Source organism: Drosophila mojavensis, unplaced genomic scaffold (assembly GCF_018153725.1).
Source record: "Drosophila mojavensis isolate 15081-1352.22 unplaced genomic scaffold, ASM1815372v1 contig_36, whole genome shotgun sequence".
Taxonomy (NCBI): Eukaryota; Metazoa; Arthropoda; class Insecta; order Diptera; family Drosophilidae; genus Drosophila; species Drosophila mojavensis.
Genome location: NW_025318858.1, coordinates 1,132,015 through 1,147,053, shown reverse-complemented (window position 1 = coordinate 1,147,053; position 15,039 = coordinate 1,132,015). Strand labels below are relative to the sequence as shown.

Below are 15,039 nucleotides of genomic sequence, written 5' to 3'. Positions count from 1 at the left end.
TTTATTAGTGCAGTCTTAGCCTCCGCCAGCGCTGCTCTAAAATTCTAGGTTGAAAGTTTTCAAATTCAAAGAATGATGATGTAATGGTAGTACAATAGTTTTATGACACCTTTAGAGCGTTAAAGACTGTTTTACAGCATTTGCTATTTCAATTGTTGGTGTAACATGTCATATATTTGTCATTAGTTGTGTACGTGACTCATCGTTGATGACGTCATTAAAGCATTGTGATATGTATTGCTGGCTGTACCTGGCTTTATTATTGGCATATCGTGATTTACTCAATTATATCTCATCCCTACTATCGATATCATTATTAACAATCACACTGCCAATATTGCGCTTAAAATCAAAAGCCATCTCTAGATACAAAGTAGCGGTACTTTCAATTTTTGGTAGTACCATTTTCAATACAATTGTAAATTTCAATTAATTGAACTTTTTATTTTAAATTTAGGGAATCACAATGAGTGATTCGGAAGTCGGCATTTGTCCATATAATAAGTCGCATCGCATATTGCTCTATAGGATGCCCGGTCACATAATAAAGTGTATGCGCAATTACATGGGACCCCCCTTAGAGATTTGCAAATATAATGCGACGCATCGCATGCCAGGCGAGCTCATGGAACAGCATCTGGAAAAATGCGCAGATTACAAAAAATTCCATGAATACGAATATTTACAAGAGGCGCTTCAAGCACGTAGATCACCGCCACGTGCTGAATAACGGGAAGCTAAATATTATAATGTAAAAAAGAAAGGAAATAAAAATATGATTGAGTTATGTTAAATGCTTCTCAATTCAGAAACTATATTTGATAAAGGGATTCTACTCTTTAGTTGTATTAAAGTAAGAATATTATCTAGAACGGAAGTATTATATACAAGAAACAGATTGCACGTTCCTATTACTCAACTTTTCAGAAAAAACACAAATACTTATATACAGTGGCTTAAATTTAAAATTAATATCTACATATAATTAAACGATATCCATTTCCAAGTCGGTGTCGATTTGTTCGTCCAGTAGCTTGCGGCTGTCTTCTTTCTCTTTAGTCTTTAATTGAGAGGTGGCGTCACTTAAATTCGATAAAGGACGCACCTTGCCGAGATTAACAACCGGACTTTGAGTATACAAGTATATGGCATAAGAGACGACAGCTATTGCCAACGCGGTATTCATATAGATGGGAATTGCGAACAGGAAATAGCAGAGCACAGCCGTAAACATCAGCTCCAGGGCGCTGGCAAATGTCTTAAGTATTGAGTTCATGTACTTCAAAAAGAAGCTTGTCACAATGCCTATGGCAGCATTGTTGATAATAATAATCATCACACCGAATCGCGCAATGCTGCTCAGGTTCTTCGCACTAAAAGCGTCCAGCAATTCGCCTCTGAACAGCAATATCAATGCATTGCAAACGATTGAGTCCATGTACATAAATATATTCTGCACGAAAATATTGACATCTGCGCCCTTGTCCTTCAGAAGGTATTCGTTGTAGACGCCGGCTAGGCAGGAGCAGATCGTCTGGGCTAGGATGAAGATGGCGTTTATGCTAAGGTCGAAGCCCGCCATATTTTTGCCGTTTGCCTTGGATTTCGTTTGCGTGGCATTCACAGCGCTCACCCCCTGCAGGGCCACTGCTTCGCTATCGTCATTTGCATCATTGTAGAACCGATTCAAATCCACCTGCTTTAGCATGCAGCCCAGGGTTAGTAGGATTAATGATATCCACTGCCGCTGTGATAAATACTTCTTGAATATGATTTGGAAGAGTATGCCTGTGACAACCACTCGTAATTGGAGCAGAAGGTAATACGTAGTCGGATCAAATGTCGCGAGATTCAGAAAAGCTAAATTATTGTATAAGCAGTAGAGGAACGCTGGCACCATATAGAGCCCCAATACACTGCGATCTTTGTGCACATCGCGTACCAGCGACCGAAGACTCTTGCTGTGAAAACATAAAAATACCAATTAGTTAATTACTCATAAATATGTTTCACACTTACTCTTTGCAATAGAGGCATGTTGAAACAATTAACTTAAAAACTTCCGTCAGCAGCACCACTGTCACTGTATTATAGCTATAGGAATTGTTCGAGTCCTGCGATGCCGTCACAAAAATGCCTACGAGATGATATTGTAATGATTATAATAATTTTCAACTAAATGTATGCACTCACCTTGACCAATAAATAATGACATATACAGCAGAAATATAATAAAGGTCAATTTTGTGGGAAACAATTCTCGCCAATTCGTCGTCATTTTGTGAGCTGCTGGTGAAGACTGTTTCTGCTGTTCAGCTCATGCAACTGTATTTTGCTTGTTTGCTTTTGAAGTCTGACACGCTAACAATTTTATTTTCTTATACTATTTTGAGATAAACAATTTTTTTTCCTTCTATTTATATTGCTATCAAAGTCGGCTAAACAGCTGTTCGGTGACAGTGTTGCAAAATTGCTCGATATAGTCGGGCATTGTACAACTTTGTTTTTCTCTCACTGTGTGTGTGCGTGTGCAGCCAACTTCAAGCCTTTTCTTCTTCGTCGTCGTCAAAATGGCAAACCGCGGTGGTCGTCATGCTCGCAATGAGGATTCAGAAAATACCATCAATTATGTACAATGCGATGGTCTGGTAAGTTAAATATAGACTGAACTGAACGTGGCAAGTGCAAGGCTTAAGATCAGTGCAGTAGAAAGGCGTAAAAAAGTCATGGCAGTGCCACGCGCTGCGCCTGCTGTTTATTTGTGTGCGTGAATATGTGTGTGCGTAAGAGACACAGAGAGGCTGAGAGAGCAAACGCTGCCGCCTTGATTGCAATTTGCGTTTTATGGAGAGAAAGAGAGCACCCGCCTACATTTCCACATTTTAAATATAATTAAACATGTTCTCATTTTAGGCCGTAATGAAAATGATTAAACATTGCCATGAGGAGTCGAGCAATATGGATTTGGCCCAGGGCGCCCTTCTTGGCCTGGTTGTGGACAAGTGCCTGGAAATCACGAACTGCTTTCCCTTTCCCAAGAGCGGCGACGAGACCATGGACGAGGAGATGTACCAGCTGACTGTGATGCGTCGTCTGCGCCGCGTCAATGTCGATCATTTGCATGTGGGCTGGTATCAGAGCTCCGATGTGGGCAACAGCCTGTCTCTGGCCCTGCTCGAATCGCAGTATCACTACCAGACCAGCATCGAGGAATCTGTCGTGGTTGTCTACGACACACAGAAGTCTTCGCGCGGCTTCCTCTGCTTGAAGGCCTATCGTCTGACCCCGCAGGCCATACAAATGTATAAGGATGGCGACTTCACACCCGAGGCATTCCGCACTCTGAAAGTGGGCTACGAGAGTCTCTTCGCCGAGATCCCAATTGTCATCAAGAACTCTCCGTTGACCAACATTATGATGAGCGAACTGAATGAGCTGCTGCCGGAAGACAAGGGACACAACTTCCTGGACCTGGGCACCGCCTCAGTGCTGGAGAACCACATGCGCAGCCTAATCGAACGCGTGGACGAGCTCTACCAGGAAGCTGTGCGCTACAATAAGTACCAGCAGGTGGTCTTCAAACAGGACACGGTAAGCGGTTGCTTTTTGCAGTTTATTAGCTTATATTAACTTTTTTCTCATTCACCAGGAAAAACATCGTGCTCTGGCTAAGCTGGCTGCTGAGAATGCTGTGCGCACTTCGAAGGGCGAGCCCACAGTGCCCGAGGAGGAGGTCATCAAACAATTCCGACCCATGCCTGTGCCGGCTAGGTTAACGGCCACGATTACATCTGGTCAGATCAATACGCATGCCCAGCACATTGCACAATTTTGCTCTCAATCGCTGGCTAAACTTTTCATCACCGAATCGCTGCAGAATGCCAAGGAAACCAAGGAGATCAAATAGTTTAGTTTATGTTACAAATCGAGTCTTTGTCTGTATAGCGGCAACAAAAAATAAAGCCCAAACAATTGGCAGCTGTGTGTAAATACAAGGCACAGCTGAGCGAACTCTTTATGCCACATACGGAATGCTCTTATTATATATAACGAACGCTCTCTTTGTGCGATAGGTAGCTGGCGGCTTTTCAGGCTGCGAAAAGGCCAGATCAACAACATTTAAAAAGCTAAAAAATAGCATTTTCAAATCTATGTCTAGAAAATAAGGTTTGATTTAATTATTTAGAAAAAAGGATGAAAGCTATTCTTAATATTAATGTAGTTTAGAATTAGATAAAAAAAAACCTATATCATAGTTTGATATCACTATACATCCCACTAGGTATAGCTGTGTGTAAATGCAATGCATAGCTGGACGAAGTGTCATCTCTAATATTCTACTCTCTTTGTGTTTAACTCGCTCTTTGTTCTGATTGGTTGATTGTAAATGCAGCAAAGCACAGTTGAGTGAACTCTCATCTCTATGGCACTCTCTTTGTTTTTGGCTCTCCCTCACGCTCTTCATGCTTGGGGGTGGTAGTTTTTCTTCCTTCATTTGGTCAGCTCTGTGGTCTGCCCCGTTGTTTCTTTTCAGTCTCCTTTCGTCTGCTTTTCCGTGCAGTGTTTCCACATTAAATTTTATTTCTATTTACCATTTGCAACCGCTTCGATTGGTTTGCTTGTTATTTCTCTGGACAAATGATAAGATGCTTTCCTACGATCTCAACGAGCGTTTGATGAGTGCCGTCCACAGCGGCGACTTTGGCCAGGCCCTGAATTGCATTCTGGAAGGCGCCCAGGCCACCTACGTCTCGGCCACATGTGGGCGCACTGCTGTGGGCACCGCCGCCCTACTGGGCGATGCCGAGCTTCTCGAGCTGCTGGTCCAATCATGCGAGGAGCCACAACTAAATGTTTATCATCAAGGTAAGTTCAAGCTGCAGACAAAAAGCCTTTGTCATTAACGGGCAACAGCTGGTCGCAGAAAATCAATTTAGGGGTAGCTCTCCAAACTTGTTTTCCCATTTCCTAAATTCTTTGTCGGCTTATTTTTATAGATTTCATATATTTCGTTACATTTTCTTTTTGGCTATAAGAAAGTTTTAAATTTTTCTAAAGATATTTTATATATTTTTTTTTACATATATTTTACATATATATATATATATATATTTTACATATATTTGTATTTAAAATATTAAGTATGGATGTACATATATTATTATGTATATATATTATTTTTTAAAGTTTCTTTTCCGTTTAAATATAATTATATACAATGATATATTTAAACATTTACATTTCTAATTTAGAGTGAGATAATTTTAAAACTAGCTTGATTATGTGGGCTATCCACACGGCCTTCATAATATATTTACCATTCGTACACTGTGCACACTCAGAGAAAAACAAGGAAAATAATTGAGATGTTTTAAAATATTCCGAATTTTCGCTGAATTTTCCAAGTTTTGTGAAATTTTGTATATCCCAATCACCCCTATAGTTTTCTTGCAGTGCAGCCGATGTCAGTGACCCAAATGCATTTTGGAAACTGAAAAAGAGAAACGTAAATAAAGAAGAACAACAAAAACTATCTAGAATGGGAGCATAGACAGAGAGGGGGTTCTTTGAGGTCAGAGAGAACCGGCTGAAGGTGTAGCTGAAGATAAGTCAGCTGAAAACGCAATGAAAAATGCACTTGTTTGGCCATCTCGTTTTTCGTTTGACTTTTAGTAGGCGATCAGGTAGTCGAACGTTCACGTGTCAAAGCTGCTAGGTGAGGGAAATACAATTGAAAAATATAAGTACTGAAATAATACAAAGTATTTTTTAATTCAAAATAGAATAACTCCAGTTTGTGTCATACAAATTATGAACAGAAAACAGTGTATCGAGTTATTTCATTATTTATTTATTATATATTTTTTATGAGACGCTCGTTATTTCAAACCTGCGATATTTCGAAACTCTCATTAATTCAAAGTAATCTCGAGTCCCTTACAAAGTCTCTTTATATTTCGAGTTATTCCCATACATTGTTATGCACTCAGTAATTCGAACTAAGTAATTCGAACATCAATCATCGACAATTCAAATTTTCGAATGTTCTTGGCGTGTTAGTGTTGAAAATGTCATTGAATTAGCATTAACCACTGACCACACTGTTCTTTGGTCAGTGATTAACATAAGCAAACATGCAGTCTGGCAGCCCCATACAAAAAGTGTAACTGACTTTTTATTCAGTTTATATTGTCACACTCTTTTAATATTTAACCGAACCACAACCTCTATACTTTCGCTGGCATTGCATCGCCAATGTTAACCCAGCATCTCTAACAGTTGGTAAGAACTTTGAATTTGAATTTTGGACTCCCCTGAAACTACTTTTCCTTATTGTGCGTGTTGCGTGTTACACATAACCTCCAAAACTATTATCTACAAAACGTAACTGTTGAAACGGCAAATCAGGCACGTTTTCTCCTTAAAATTATTGAAAAGCCTGCGCAACAGCAATGTGTTTCGAAGGAAATCCGTACAAATGAGTTCTTTTCAAAGATTAATTAATTTAAAAATTAGTACGTTACGAATATGTAAAGTATCAGCATTAAAATAAAAACGCTTAATTTGAAGTTTGGTTTTTTGTATTTTCTCTCTTTTCGAAATAACGAGAGTCGACTGTATTAATAACTTTCTAATAAATACATTACAATAAATAATAATTGGGCATAATTAATTACAATTAGTTAGCTTTACACATAAGAATTAGAAGATTTTTCTTTCTTGCTTTTAAGTTTCTTAAACTTTGATAAAAGTTTCAATTAAAATATTAAAAACAATTTATATTAATTTTTAAATATGGGTAATTTAAAACTGGTTTATCTTTTAATGAATGATTACAAATAAAAATTTTAAAAATTAATGTCGTTCTTCCCCTTGCAGCTCATGCCGATGCGCTGGAGATAGACATTACGCCCGAGGGTATGGAGAAGCTGGAATGGGTGGACGAGTTCGAAGGCGAAAGCTGGAGCTCAGAGAATACAGAGGGAGGCGTGGGCGATGGTGGTGGAGGCGTGGCCGGCGAGGACTCGCAATTATATCACTACTATGCGAAGACCTTTGAGAACACTGGAGAGTTCCTGACCCAGTGCTGTGCCAGTTGCCGTCAACAGGATCCACATATCTACGACGCGGACCTGGTGACGCCGCTGCACTATGCCGCCGCCTGGGGCCACGTGGAGTGCGTCGCTGTGCTGCTCAAGCACCAGGCGCCCATCAACGTGGTCAACAGCGAGGGGTATACGCCGCTGCACGTGGGCGCCGGCAATGCGGAGGTCACTCGCCAGCTGATCCAGCACGGGGCTTTGGTCAACTCGAAGACGCTGAGCGACGGGAAGACGGCTCTGCACCTGGCCATCGAGAATCGATGCACTGAAGCGGCTCGCCTGCTGCTCCAGACGAACGTCAATTTCAATGAGACGGACGACGAGGGCGAGACGCCCCTTATGCTGGCCGTTGCCTGCAACCAGCTTGAGTTGGCCCAGGAGCTGATCGAGCGCGGCGCACGCGTCAATCTGCAGGATAAGGAGGGATATACGGCGCTCTATTTCGCAGTCATCGGCCGGCATCGGCAGCTGGCGAAACTTCTGCTGGAGCGTGGCGCACGACGTCTGCCGGCTCACCATCTGCTGCACCATTGCCTCGGTCCGGACGCCGAGGACCGGGCCATGGTCGAGCTGCTGCTGCAGCACGGCGAGAGCCTGAGTGTCAGGGACAGCGATAATTTGACTCCCGTCATGCGTGCCATACACCAACAGCTGCCGGAGATGCTCGAATTCCTCCTGGATCAGGCGAATCAGCAGCGACTCCTCGGGCTCTACACGGATGCCCAGGATGTGGGCCTGCTCCTCTTCGCGGTGCAGCAAATCGAGCAGTTGTCCGCCTTTCGTCAAATTCTGCGCGTTCTCCTCGCCAAGCTGCCCAGCGCTCGCAGGGATCTGTACAGCTTCCAGGCGCCCACTGTCGTCTGCGGCTTCGTCTACAGCGAAACGCCTTTGGCTCGCGCCATCAGCCTGCAGCGCCTGGACATAGCTCAGCTGCTGCTGCGAGAGGGCTGCAATCTCTCTCAGATCTCGAGCGAACATGTGCTCAACGAGCTCCGGTCCAATGGCAATCCGCAGAGCTTGGCATTTGCGGAACTCTTAGGTATGTTCCAATTCCATTTGTACTTCACCAGCTTGGTCTGTTTCCATTTGTGATATCGCTCTCCATTTGCTATCAACTCTTCCCTTTCCTAGTCATCTCTCAGATTGAAACTCTTCCCATTTATAAGTTCCTCTACTTTCCTCTTTCCAGGACACGTTGGTTTCAAGTTCTCCCCGCCCACCGAAACGAGTGATAGCTCCCAGCGAGCCACGCCCACTCGCTTGGCCTTTGACCAGAGCCTGCGTCAGCTGAGCACACAGCCCCGGTCGCTGCAGTCGCTCGCCCGCCAGGTGATACGCCAACAACTGCTGCGAGCGCTCCAGGCCGACTTCCAGCTCCATGCCAAGTATCCCCCAACGGGCGAGAGCTCCACTTTGGCGCGCATTGTCGACGAGGAGCTGTGCATGCCGCAAACCCTGAAGCGATACCTCAGCGAGTTCTCGGATGTGCCGGCCATGCGAGGAACCCACTTAACTAGTCAAATAATACGGTCAGCCGAATCGTGGGATTAACATCGAGTAGCTTGTGCAATTTGCAGTATTTATTTAAGTTATTTATATTTATAAATATATAGAATATGTTTTAGCGTAGGTATGTAATGTTTGTATATCGCCCGTTAGTGTAGTGTATGCAAAAGTTTAGGGTATTTACTTTTAGTGTGTAGGCACATAAATATATATATTCATCTATATATAGAAACACACGCAATTCAGATTTGCGGTCAAACACTTTTTGCTCTTTACATTAACTTTTTAGACACTTTCAAATGTTACAATTGTTGCATATATATATACATATAGTATATTTGTATATATATATATAGATTTGTGAAAATTATAAATTATGAATTGAGTTTTTCTTTCGTGTCAAACTTTTTTGTGCTTACACTTTACAGGAAAAAAAAAACCACATACATACAAAAAACACTATAAGAGGGAACTAACTGTCATATTTATATATATAGACATATATATGTATAGAAAGATAGATATATTCCTATAAAAGATATGATAACAATTACCATAACAATTTGGGGCACTTATATATAGAGCTACAAAGTTGACTACTCCACCAATTACATTGTTCTTCAGGCTTGTGGCTTCGGTCGCCTTGGGGCTTAGGGCTTTAGCAGCAGCTTAAAATCGTCGTTGGCATTCTCCATGATATACTCAAAGGCGATTTTATCCTTTTTGTCCTTGAGCAGCTTCAGCGCTGGCTGCTGCTGCAACAGGTAGCGACACACCTCCAACTGGCCGCGCAATGCGGCGCGATGCAACGCGCTCTGCCCGCACTCATCCTGCAGCAAAAGATTCGCCTTCGGCTGCTCTGCCAGCAGCTTTACAATGTTCATATGACCTATCAATAGGACACGTATTTAGCATGTATATGTATATATTGCCTATATTATATGTAGCGCTATATTACCCATCATGGCCGCCCGATGCAGTGGCGTGGCACCCGCCTTTGTCACCGCATTCACATCCGCTTTGCCCTCCTCCAAGAGCAGCTTGCAAATCTCTTCGTTTCCATTGCGTGCTGCATAGTGTAGGGCAGTGTAGTCGCAATCGTCGCGCGCCATCGCCTTACCCTTCCGGATGAACTCTCGCACACGATCCACTTCGTTGTAGATGGCTAAATGGGAAGAAGGATATCAGATATTAAATACTTAAGAGCTGAGCAACTTACAGCAATTACTAGCTGAAATACTGAGATTTTAATAAAACAGTAATCATAGAGAATATTCTATATATATTGTACATATAAGGTATAATGGATAGTGGAAATGTAATAAAGAAGGGAAATAGAAATGTGAAGTGCAGAGATGGGTAATAATGATATTACTAATGATTTTTCGCGTATCTAGGAAATCTAGTAGGCATATCCATTTTATGGGTTTATTACTCATAAAAGTAGGAAGATATACAAGAAATCAGAATTCACTTTGGAGATACAATAAATATATAAATCATGAGTCTTGGTCAACACATTATATGATGGGTCTATATAAGAAGGCAGCGGAAATGTATACAGAAGATATTAATGTTTGATCGATAGCTCTAATGATAATGAAAGGTATGATAAAAAATCTAGATAAGATAGTGGACACAGAGACAGCAGATAATTCTAGTGTCATATCTAAACCTGGTCAACGAAAGAATCGGTCGTATGATGAGGCAATGAACAACTGAGAGGAGGGGGAGAGAAAGGGAGTGATATATGTGAAGAAAAATAGGCAGATAGGCAAGAGATAGCAGAAAACAGAAGTTATAAAGCCAAAACTCGAATGTAATGAGTTGTATCTTGGGTTCTCTCCTTGCCCCACCTCTGAGTAATTCACTCTCATGTATATATGTATATCTAAATCAAGCATATATTGAAATGAATTATATGATTCTACTTAAAATTAGTTTCAATTCTCATTTACGTAAAATAGTTGAACAGTGAAATGTTTTGACTCACCCGCATTCCAAATGCCCCGATCGAAATCCATGTCGCTGAGCGTCTGCTGTGCCGGCTGCGTATGCTTGTGGCACTTGCAATTGTCTGCGCTATGCTGATCCATATTTCTTGATTTGATAAAGATGAGTTGATGATTGGTTGATTGATGATCGGTATTTTGACTGAGGTTTTCTTAATGTGCTTCGAATCAAACTTTCCAACTTCGTTAGACCTCGCGCTGCATTGTCCAACAGATTTCCGCTTCGCCGCAGCTACAAACTACCTTATAGCTTAGTTGGGCTAAAGTATTCAACATAACCATGGGCGGTACAGCGACTAGGACGCCATTAACACAAGGCTTAACGGACAGACGATTCGACAGGGCTTGCACCTCAGCCTGATTCAAGCCAAACACGGTACAGGTGTAATCATGCAGTGAACCCTTGACGGTGACGTAAGCGAAGTTGCCCTCCGATTGCAGAATGGGCACGGGTATGGTCACAACATTGGTCGGGCAACTGGGTGGCACAGCAGCACCAGTGGATGTTGTCGATGGCACCTGCTGTGGGCATTCGCAGTTGGTTGTCGATTCCTTCGCCACTGGCCCCGCCTGATTATCGGTCATACTTTGCTTTTAAATATATATATATATATATCTATTTGATAGGCTGTCAGAAGTTTTTTTTATGTTGCTATAGTTTTTTTACACACATATACACACGCACACACACTTACACACACACATACACACACAGAGAGGGGGGAGAGTTTTACTCTGGGGAATCGACTTTATGATAATTGCCTAAACTGGCCGCCTCTCTGCCTATATTGGACAAATTCTCACGGACTACGGATACGGTTTCGGATTCAGGCTCAGGCTCGACGAACTCCTTGCGCATCGTCCACATATATTCGTTATAGTCCTGCTTAACGGCTGTCGATGAACTGGCCACAACGCGAAAACCCAAAATCTGCAACACAAAATTTTGTTCTATTCTTTGAACTTAAATGCCAAAAAGTTACAGTGAAAGCTCTGACTAACGAACTACTCTATTAAAAACAAAAAAATAATAAAAGAAATCATTTTTTTAAGAAATATTTAAAAAATAATTAAATTCAGATTTGAGTAGAAGAGAAAATTATGATATTATTAATTATTTATGAAATAATAAATTAATTTTGTATATTAATTTTCATTTTAGAAAATTATTAATTTTTTTTCTGTTCTGATTATTTGAGTTATATTAAGGCTTACAGCAATATTTTATTTAAACAATTTTTTATAGATCTTTTTGAATTTAATTCTACTGTATTATCCCGGTTTATGATTTATCTAACATTTTCCTAGCCATGTATAACAGAGCTTTCACCGTAACATGTGTTTACTATACCTCTAAAGCAGATAATATGCGACACGGATGGACTAGATATACGATTGTGGACTCATCGCTGTAGCCGCCGCAGGAGAACTTGTTTAACTGTTCGATGTCGTCAGCTGAGAAAGTCGAAGCTTATCAGAATGTTGTATATATGTATATATATGTGAATATCTACATATGAGCATGTTTATATACATTAAAACTGTTTAAATTGGGGTGTTTATATAGAAGGGTAATATGACAAGCGCTGAACAAAGATAATAACAACAATCCAAAATGTTTTAAGCGCCAGCGGCATGACGTCAGCAACTGGCCTCATCGCTCTGCCTGTGTGTGTGTGTGTATGTGTTTCTGTGGCTGTGTGAGTGCTAATTAAGCAATAACTTTGAACCGATCGAATAAGTGCCGTTTTTCTTTCAACTCAAGTCTAGCACGTATCAGTATGTTTAAAGAAAATTCTATAGGTGCATTGACTTTTCCAAAATATATACTTTTTAAATATAAACTCTTTTAATATATATATCTGTGAGTGCGTGTGTGTGTGTATTTGTGCTTAGCTCACCATGCAAGGCGTAATTCAACTGCACTCAGTGCGAAACAAAACGAAACTGACGGCTCGAATGTGCGACAGAAAATACAATTAATGGAGAGCGAATCAACGAGTGGGAGAGTGCAAAAGAGAGTGGAGAGCGGAGAGCAAGAGAGTGGTGAGCACAGTTGGTGCTAATAGCTCAAGCTAATTCACGAATACTCTAACTATGACTTCATGTTCGTTATGGTGCTAAACCTGTTTTCATTTGAATTGCTAACGAAAAAGCATTGGCATTTAGCATGCCTAAAACATTAATTTTAAACTATGCGAATATTAAATAAAAGCTTCAAAAAATTTGAGATCCGAAAAACTAAAAATGGAAACTTTACTAGGAAACATGTATACCCTGTCTTCAATATTCTAAATCTACAGGGTATACACAAAAGTGAGTAAACAAGATTATAAATCGAAATTCATTTTGTGCGGGTGTAGTGCTTAAAACTAATACAGTTATGTTTTATTTACAAGGCCATAATTCCGTTCAATACACTACTGCAAAAATAAACAAAGTACGCTGAAAAGCGAAAGCAACAAAAGCACATCATTTGAAGTGATATGACTGTGCAGCAAGCACTAATGCTTGAGGATGCCACTGTAAAGATGGACAGCACTCACAACAGCAGACACCCATAGCCAACGGCAGATATATAAGCACACTCAGACACTCAAGGACGAGCTCATTCAAAAATTAGTTGGTAGTGTAAAGTGGAATAACCGAATACAAAGGGAAAAAAACTAAACCAGACTTGTGGGCGTGAGTTTATGCACAAGTGTTTCTAGTGTATGTGTGCCTGAGTGTGTCTGTGAAAACGTGACGAAGCACACTTCATATAATTTGTGTCGCGCAATAAGACATAAAGAATGGCAAACAAAAAGAAAAATAAATAATGAAGACGCAATCCAGCAAATTAAGTTGGCCCCCAAATATTGGTTGGCAACAAATGCATACATACGTATAGAAAATCAACTGTTAAAATCTAATACAAAACTAACTGCGAAATAAGAAAGAAAAGTGGAGGAGAGGTAGAGAGAGTGAGAGCAGTCTATACTGATGATTTACCTTTCAGTCCCGATACGAGCACACGCCATGGATATTTATGACTATAAGAGGCTAGATTGCCGCGTATGATAATGTACGGCATTTGGTATATTTTATTGTTATTTTACGGATTTACTTTAGCTATTAATTAGCGCGGGCGGGGTCGCTGCGTTGTAAACCGGTTCAAACTGGATAACAACAAAAATCAAATAATTATTGCTGCACGACGAAAGCTAACTGCTACGCTGACCGAAGGTTGGCTTACGACTAAATTTTGTTTGCAAGCTTTCAGGTTTTTCCGTACTGAAGTAGTTTTTTATTTGTTGCTGTTGTTGCTTATTTGTTTGTTTTTGTTTGTCATTAATGTGTCTGCCGTTGCGTTTCGTTGCGTTGCTCTCTGGTACACCACTCTCTTTATCTGCAACGGTTAGCAAACTATATTGGATTAACTCACATGAGCGTGAGCTATGAGCAACTGATAGATAAAAACTCTCCACTCGAGTTGAGAGCGTATCGTGATTGGCTTTTAGCGAAGCAAGCAAGCACGACTTTGGATTATTATTATAATAACTATGAGTCTATAATAAAACTAAATGAAGATCAAGTAAAAACAAGAAAAACGATGCAATTCAAACTACGAATTTTATAGTTTACACAATTTCGCTTTGATTTAAGTCACAATTGCAATATTTCATATGTTACAATAAGTTTCTATAATTGCCCATCTCTAATTTGTAAACTGAGTAAAAGCGCGCTCTTGTAAGGATAAGTCTACACAATCACACACACATGCACATATATACATACGTATATTTGTTGACCAGTTGCATGTTTGGCAATTCACAACTCCATGAGCCATAATTACGCTGGCAACACCAGTATAGGTGTATATATTTGGTCGTCAACCAAAAATAGTGCCGGTCAACAACTCCTACGCCGAAGCCGGATTCCAAATTGCACCATTAAAAATATCCCTCTAACTCACACAATACAATCGTACCCTTTCGATTGCCTCACATTCAGTCCTTTTGCGTGTTTTGTGCGCACACAAAAAAAAATTAATAAATATACACCCAAGAGTCATAAACACAACTGCTGTTAGAAGGCGCTTGAACACAACAAATTGGGTGCTGTCAATGATGTCATTTGAAGTTATTTACTGAATTTTTGTTTCCAGCTTCTCGCTCATTCAGGTGCGCCTTTTTTGCCGACCTTTTTATTTAGCCAACTCACCTTATAAGCATGCCACTTTATGTGTACGATATTTGTTTAACTGTCTGTGTTAAGCTTTTTCACTTTAATTTTTATTTGATTTTATGTTTAATTTATGTTTAGTTTTGCACTACGGTCATAGTTGGCGAAAAAATATTATTTTGCAATAACAATAGCTAGAGATGTACAGTTTCGCCGATATGCGATAGTTGCTAATGCCACTAACAGCTGCAGCG

The 15,039-nt window shown here is 40.5% G+C and overlaps 7 protein-coding genes across 9 annotated transcripts; 3 read left to right on the top strand and 4 right to left on the bottom strand.

Annotated features, from left to right (window-relative positions):
• Positions 1 to 287: 287 nt before the first annotated feature.
• On the top strand, positions 288 to 817 carry LOC6575675 (gametocyte-specific factor 1). The gene is made up of 2 exons (XM_002001648.4): positions 288 to 395; positions 458 to 817. Exon 2 carries the CDS (start codon positions 467 to 469, stop codon positions 728 to 730), a length of 264 nt encoding a protein of 87 aa, XP_002001684.1. The 5' UTR covers positions 288 to 395; positions 458 to 466; the 3' UTR covers positions 731 to 817.
• Positions 785 to 2,453, bottom strand: LOC6575674 (UDP-galactose transporter senju). Its single transcript, XM_002001647.4, has 3 exons — positions 2,194 to 2,453; positions 2,020 to 2,137; positions 785 to 1,961 (listed from the first exon to the last, which is right to left on the bottom strand). Exons 1-3 carry the CDS (start codon positions 2,276 to 2,278, stop codon positions 986 to 988), a joined length of 1,179 nt encoding a protein of 392 aa, XP_002001683.1. The 5' UTR covers positions 2,279 to 2,453; the 3' UTR covers positions 785 to 985.
• Positions 2,454 to 2,536: 83 nt separating this feature from the next.
• On the top strand, positions 2,537 to 4,027 carry LOC6575673 (eukaryotic translation initiation factor 3 subunit H). The gene is made up of 3 exons (XM_002001646.4): positions 2,537 to 2,648; positions 2,914 to 3,591; positions 3,650 to 4,027. Exons 1-3 carry the CDS (start codon positions 2,571 to 2,573, stop codon positions 3,905 to 3,907), a joined length of 1,014 nt encoding a protein of 337 aa, XP_002001682.1. The 5' UTR covers positions 2,537 to 2,570; the 3' UTR covers positions 3,908 to 4,027.
• A 102-nt stretch (positions 4,028 to 4,129) lies between these two features.
• On the top strand, positions 4,130 to 9,115 carry LOC6575672 (ankyrin repeat, PH and SEC7 domain containing protein secG). Its single transcript, XM_002001645.4, has 3 exons — positions 4,130 to 4,866; positions 6,880 to 8,142; positions 8,293 to 9,115. The coding sequence occupies exons 1-3, from the start codon at positions 4,464 to 4,466 to the stop codon at positions 8,652 to 8,654; spliced, it is 2,028 nt and encodes a 675-aa protein (XP_002001681.2). The 5' UTR covers positions 4,130 to 4,463; the 3' UTR covers positions 8,655 to 9,115.
• On the bottom strand, positions 8,651 to 10,708 carry LOC6575671 (ankyrin repeat domain-containing protein 39). Its single transcript, XM_002001644.4, has 3 exons — positions 10,603 to 10,708; positions 9,568 to 9,774; positions 8,651 to 9,498 (listed from the first exon to the last, which is right to left on the bottom strand). Exons 1-3 carry the CDS (start codon positions 10,703 to 10,705, stop codon positions 9,260 to 9,262), a joined length of 549 nt encoding a protein of 182 aa, XP_002001680.3. The 5' UTR covers positions 10,706 to 10,708; the 3' UTR covers positions 8,651 to 9,259.
• Positions 10,709 to 10,751: 43 nt separating this feature from the next.
• On the bottom strand, positions 10,752 to 14,975 carry LOC6575670. Of its 3 annotated transcripts, none has more exons than XM_044008904.1 (2): positions 14,825 to 14,975; positions 10,752 to 11,212 (listed from the first exon to the last, which is right to left on the bottom strand). In XM_044008904.1, exon 2 carries the CDS (start codon positions 11,204 to 11,206, stop codon positions 10,808 to 10,810), a length of 399 nt encoding a protein of 132 aa, XP_043864839.1. In that variant the 5' UTR covers positions 11,207 to 11,212; positions 14,825 to 14,975; the 3' UTR covers positions 10,752 to 10,807. The 3 variants fall into 3 exon arrangements, with proteins under 3 accessions (XP_043864839.1, XP_015020237.1, XP_015020238.1); XM_015164751.3 differs by lacking the exon at positions 14,825 to 14,975 and adding an exon at positions 12,523 to 12,582; XM_015164752.3 differs by lacking the exon at positions 14,825 to 14,975 and adding an exon at positions 12,523 to 12,572 and having other exon boundaries at positions 10,752 to 11,207.
• Positions 11,305 to 14,009, bottom strand: LOC6575669. The gene is made up of 3 exons (XM_002001642.4): positions 13,613 to 14,009; positions 11,973 to 12,076; positions 11,305 to 11,552 (listed from the first exon to the last, which is right to left on the bottom strand). The coding sequence occupies exons 1-3, from the start codon at positions 13,692 to 13,694 to the stop codon at positions 11,352 to 11,354; spliced, it is 387 nt and encodes a 128-aa protein (XP_002001678.1). The 5' UTR covers positions 13,695 to 14,009; the 3' UTR covers positions 11,305 to 11,351.
• Positions 14,976 to 15,039: the final 64 nt, after the last annotated feature.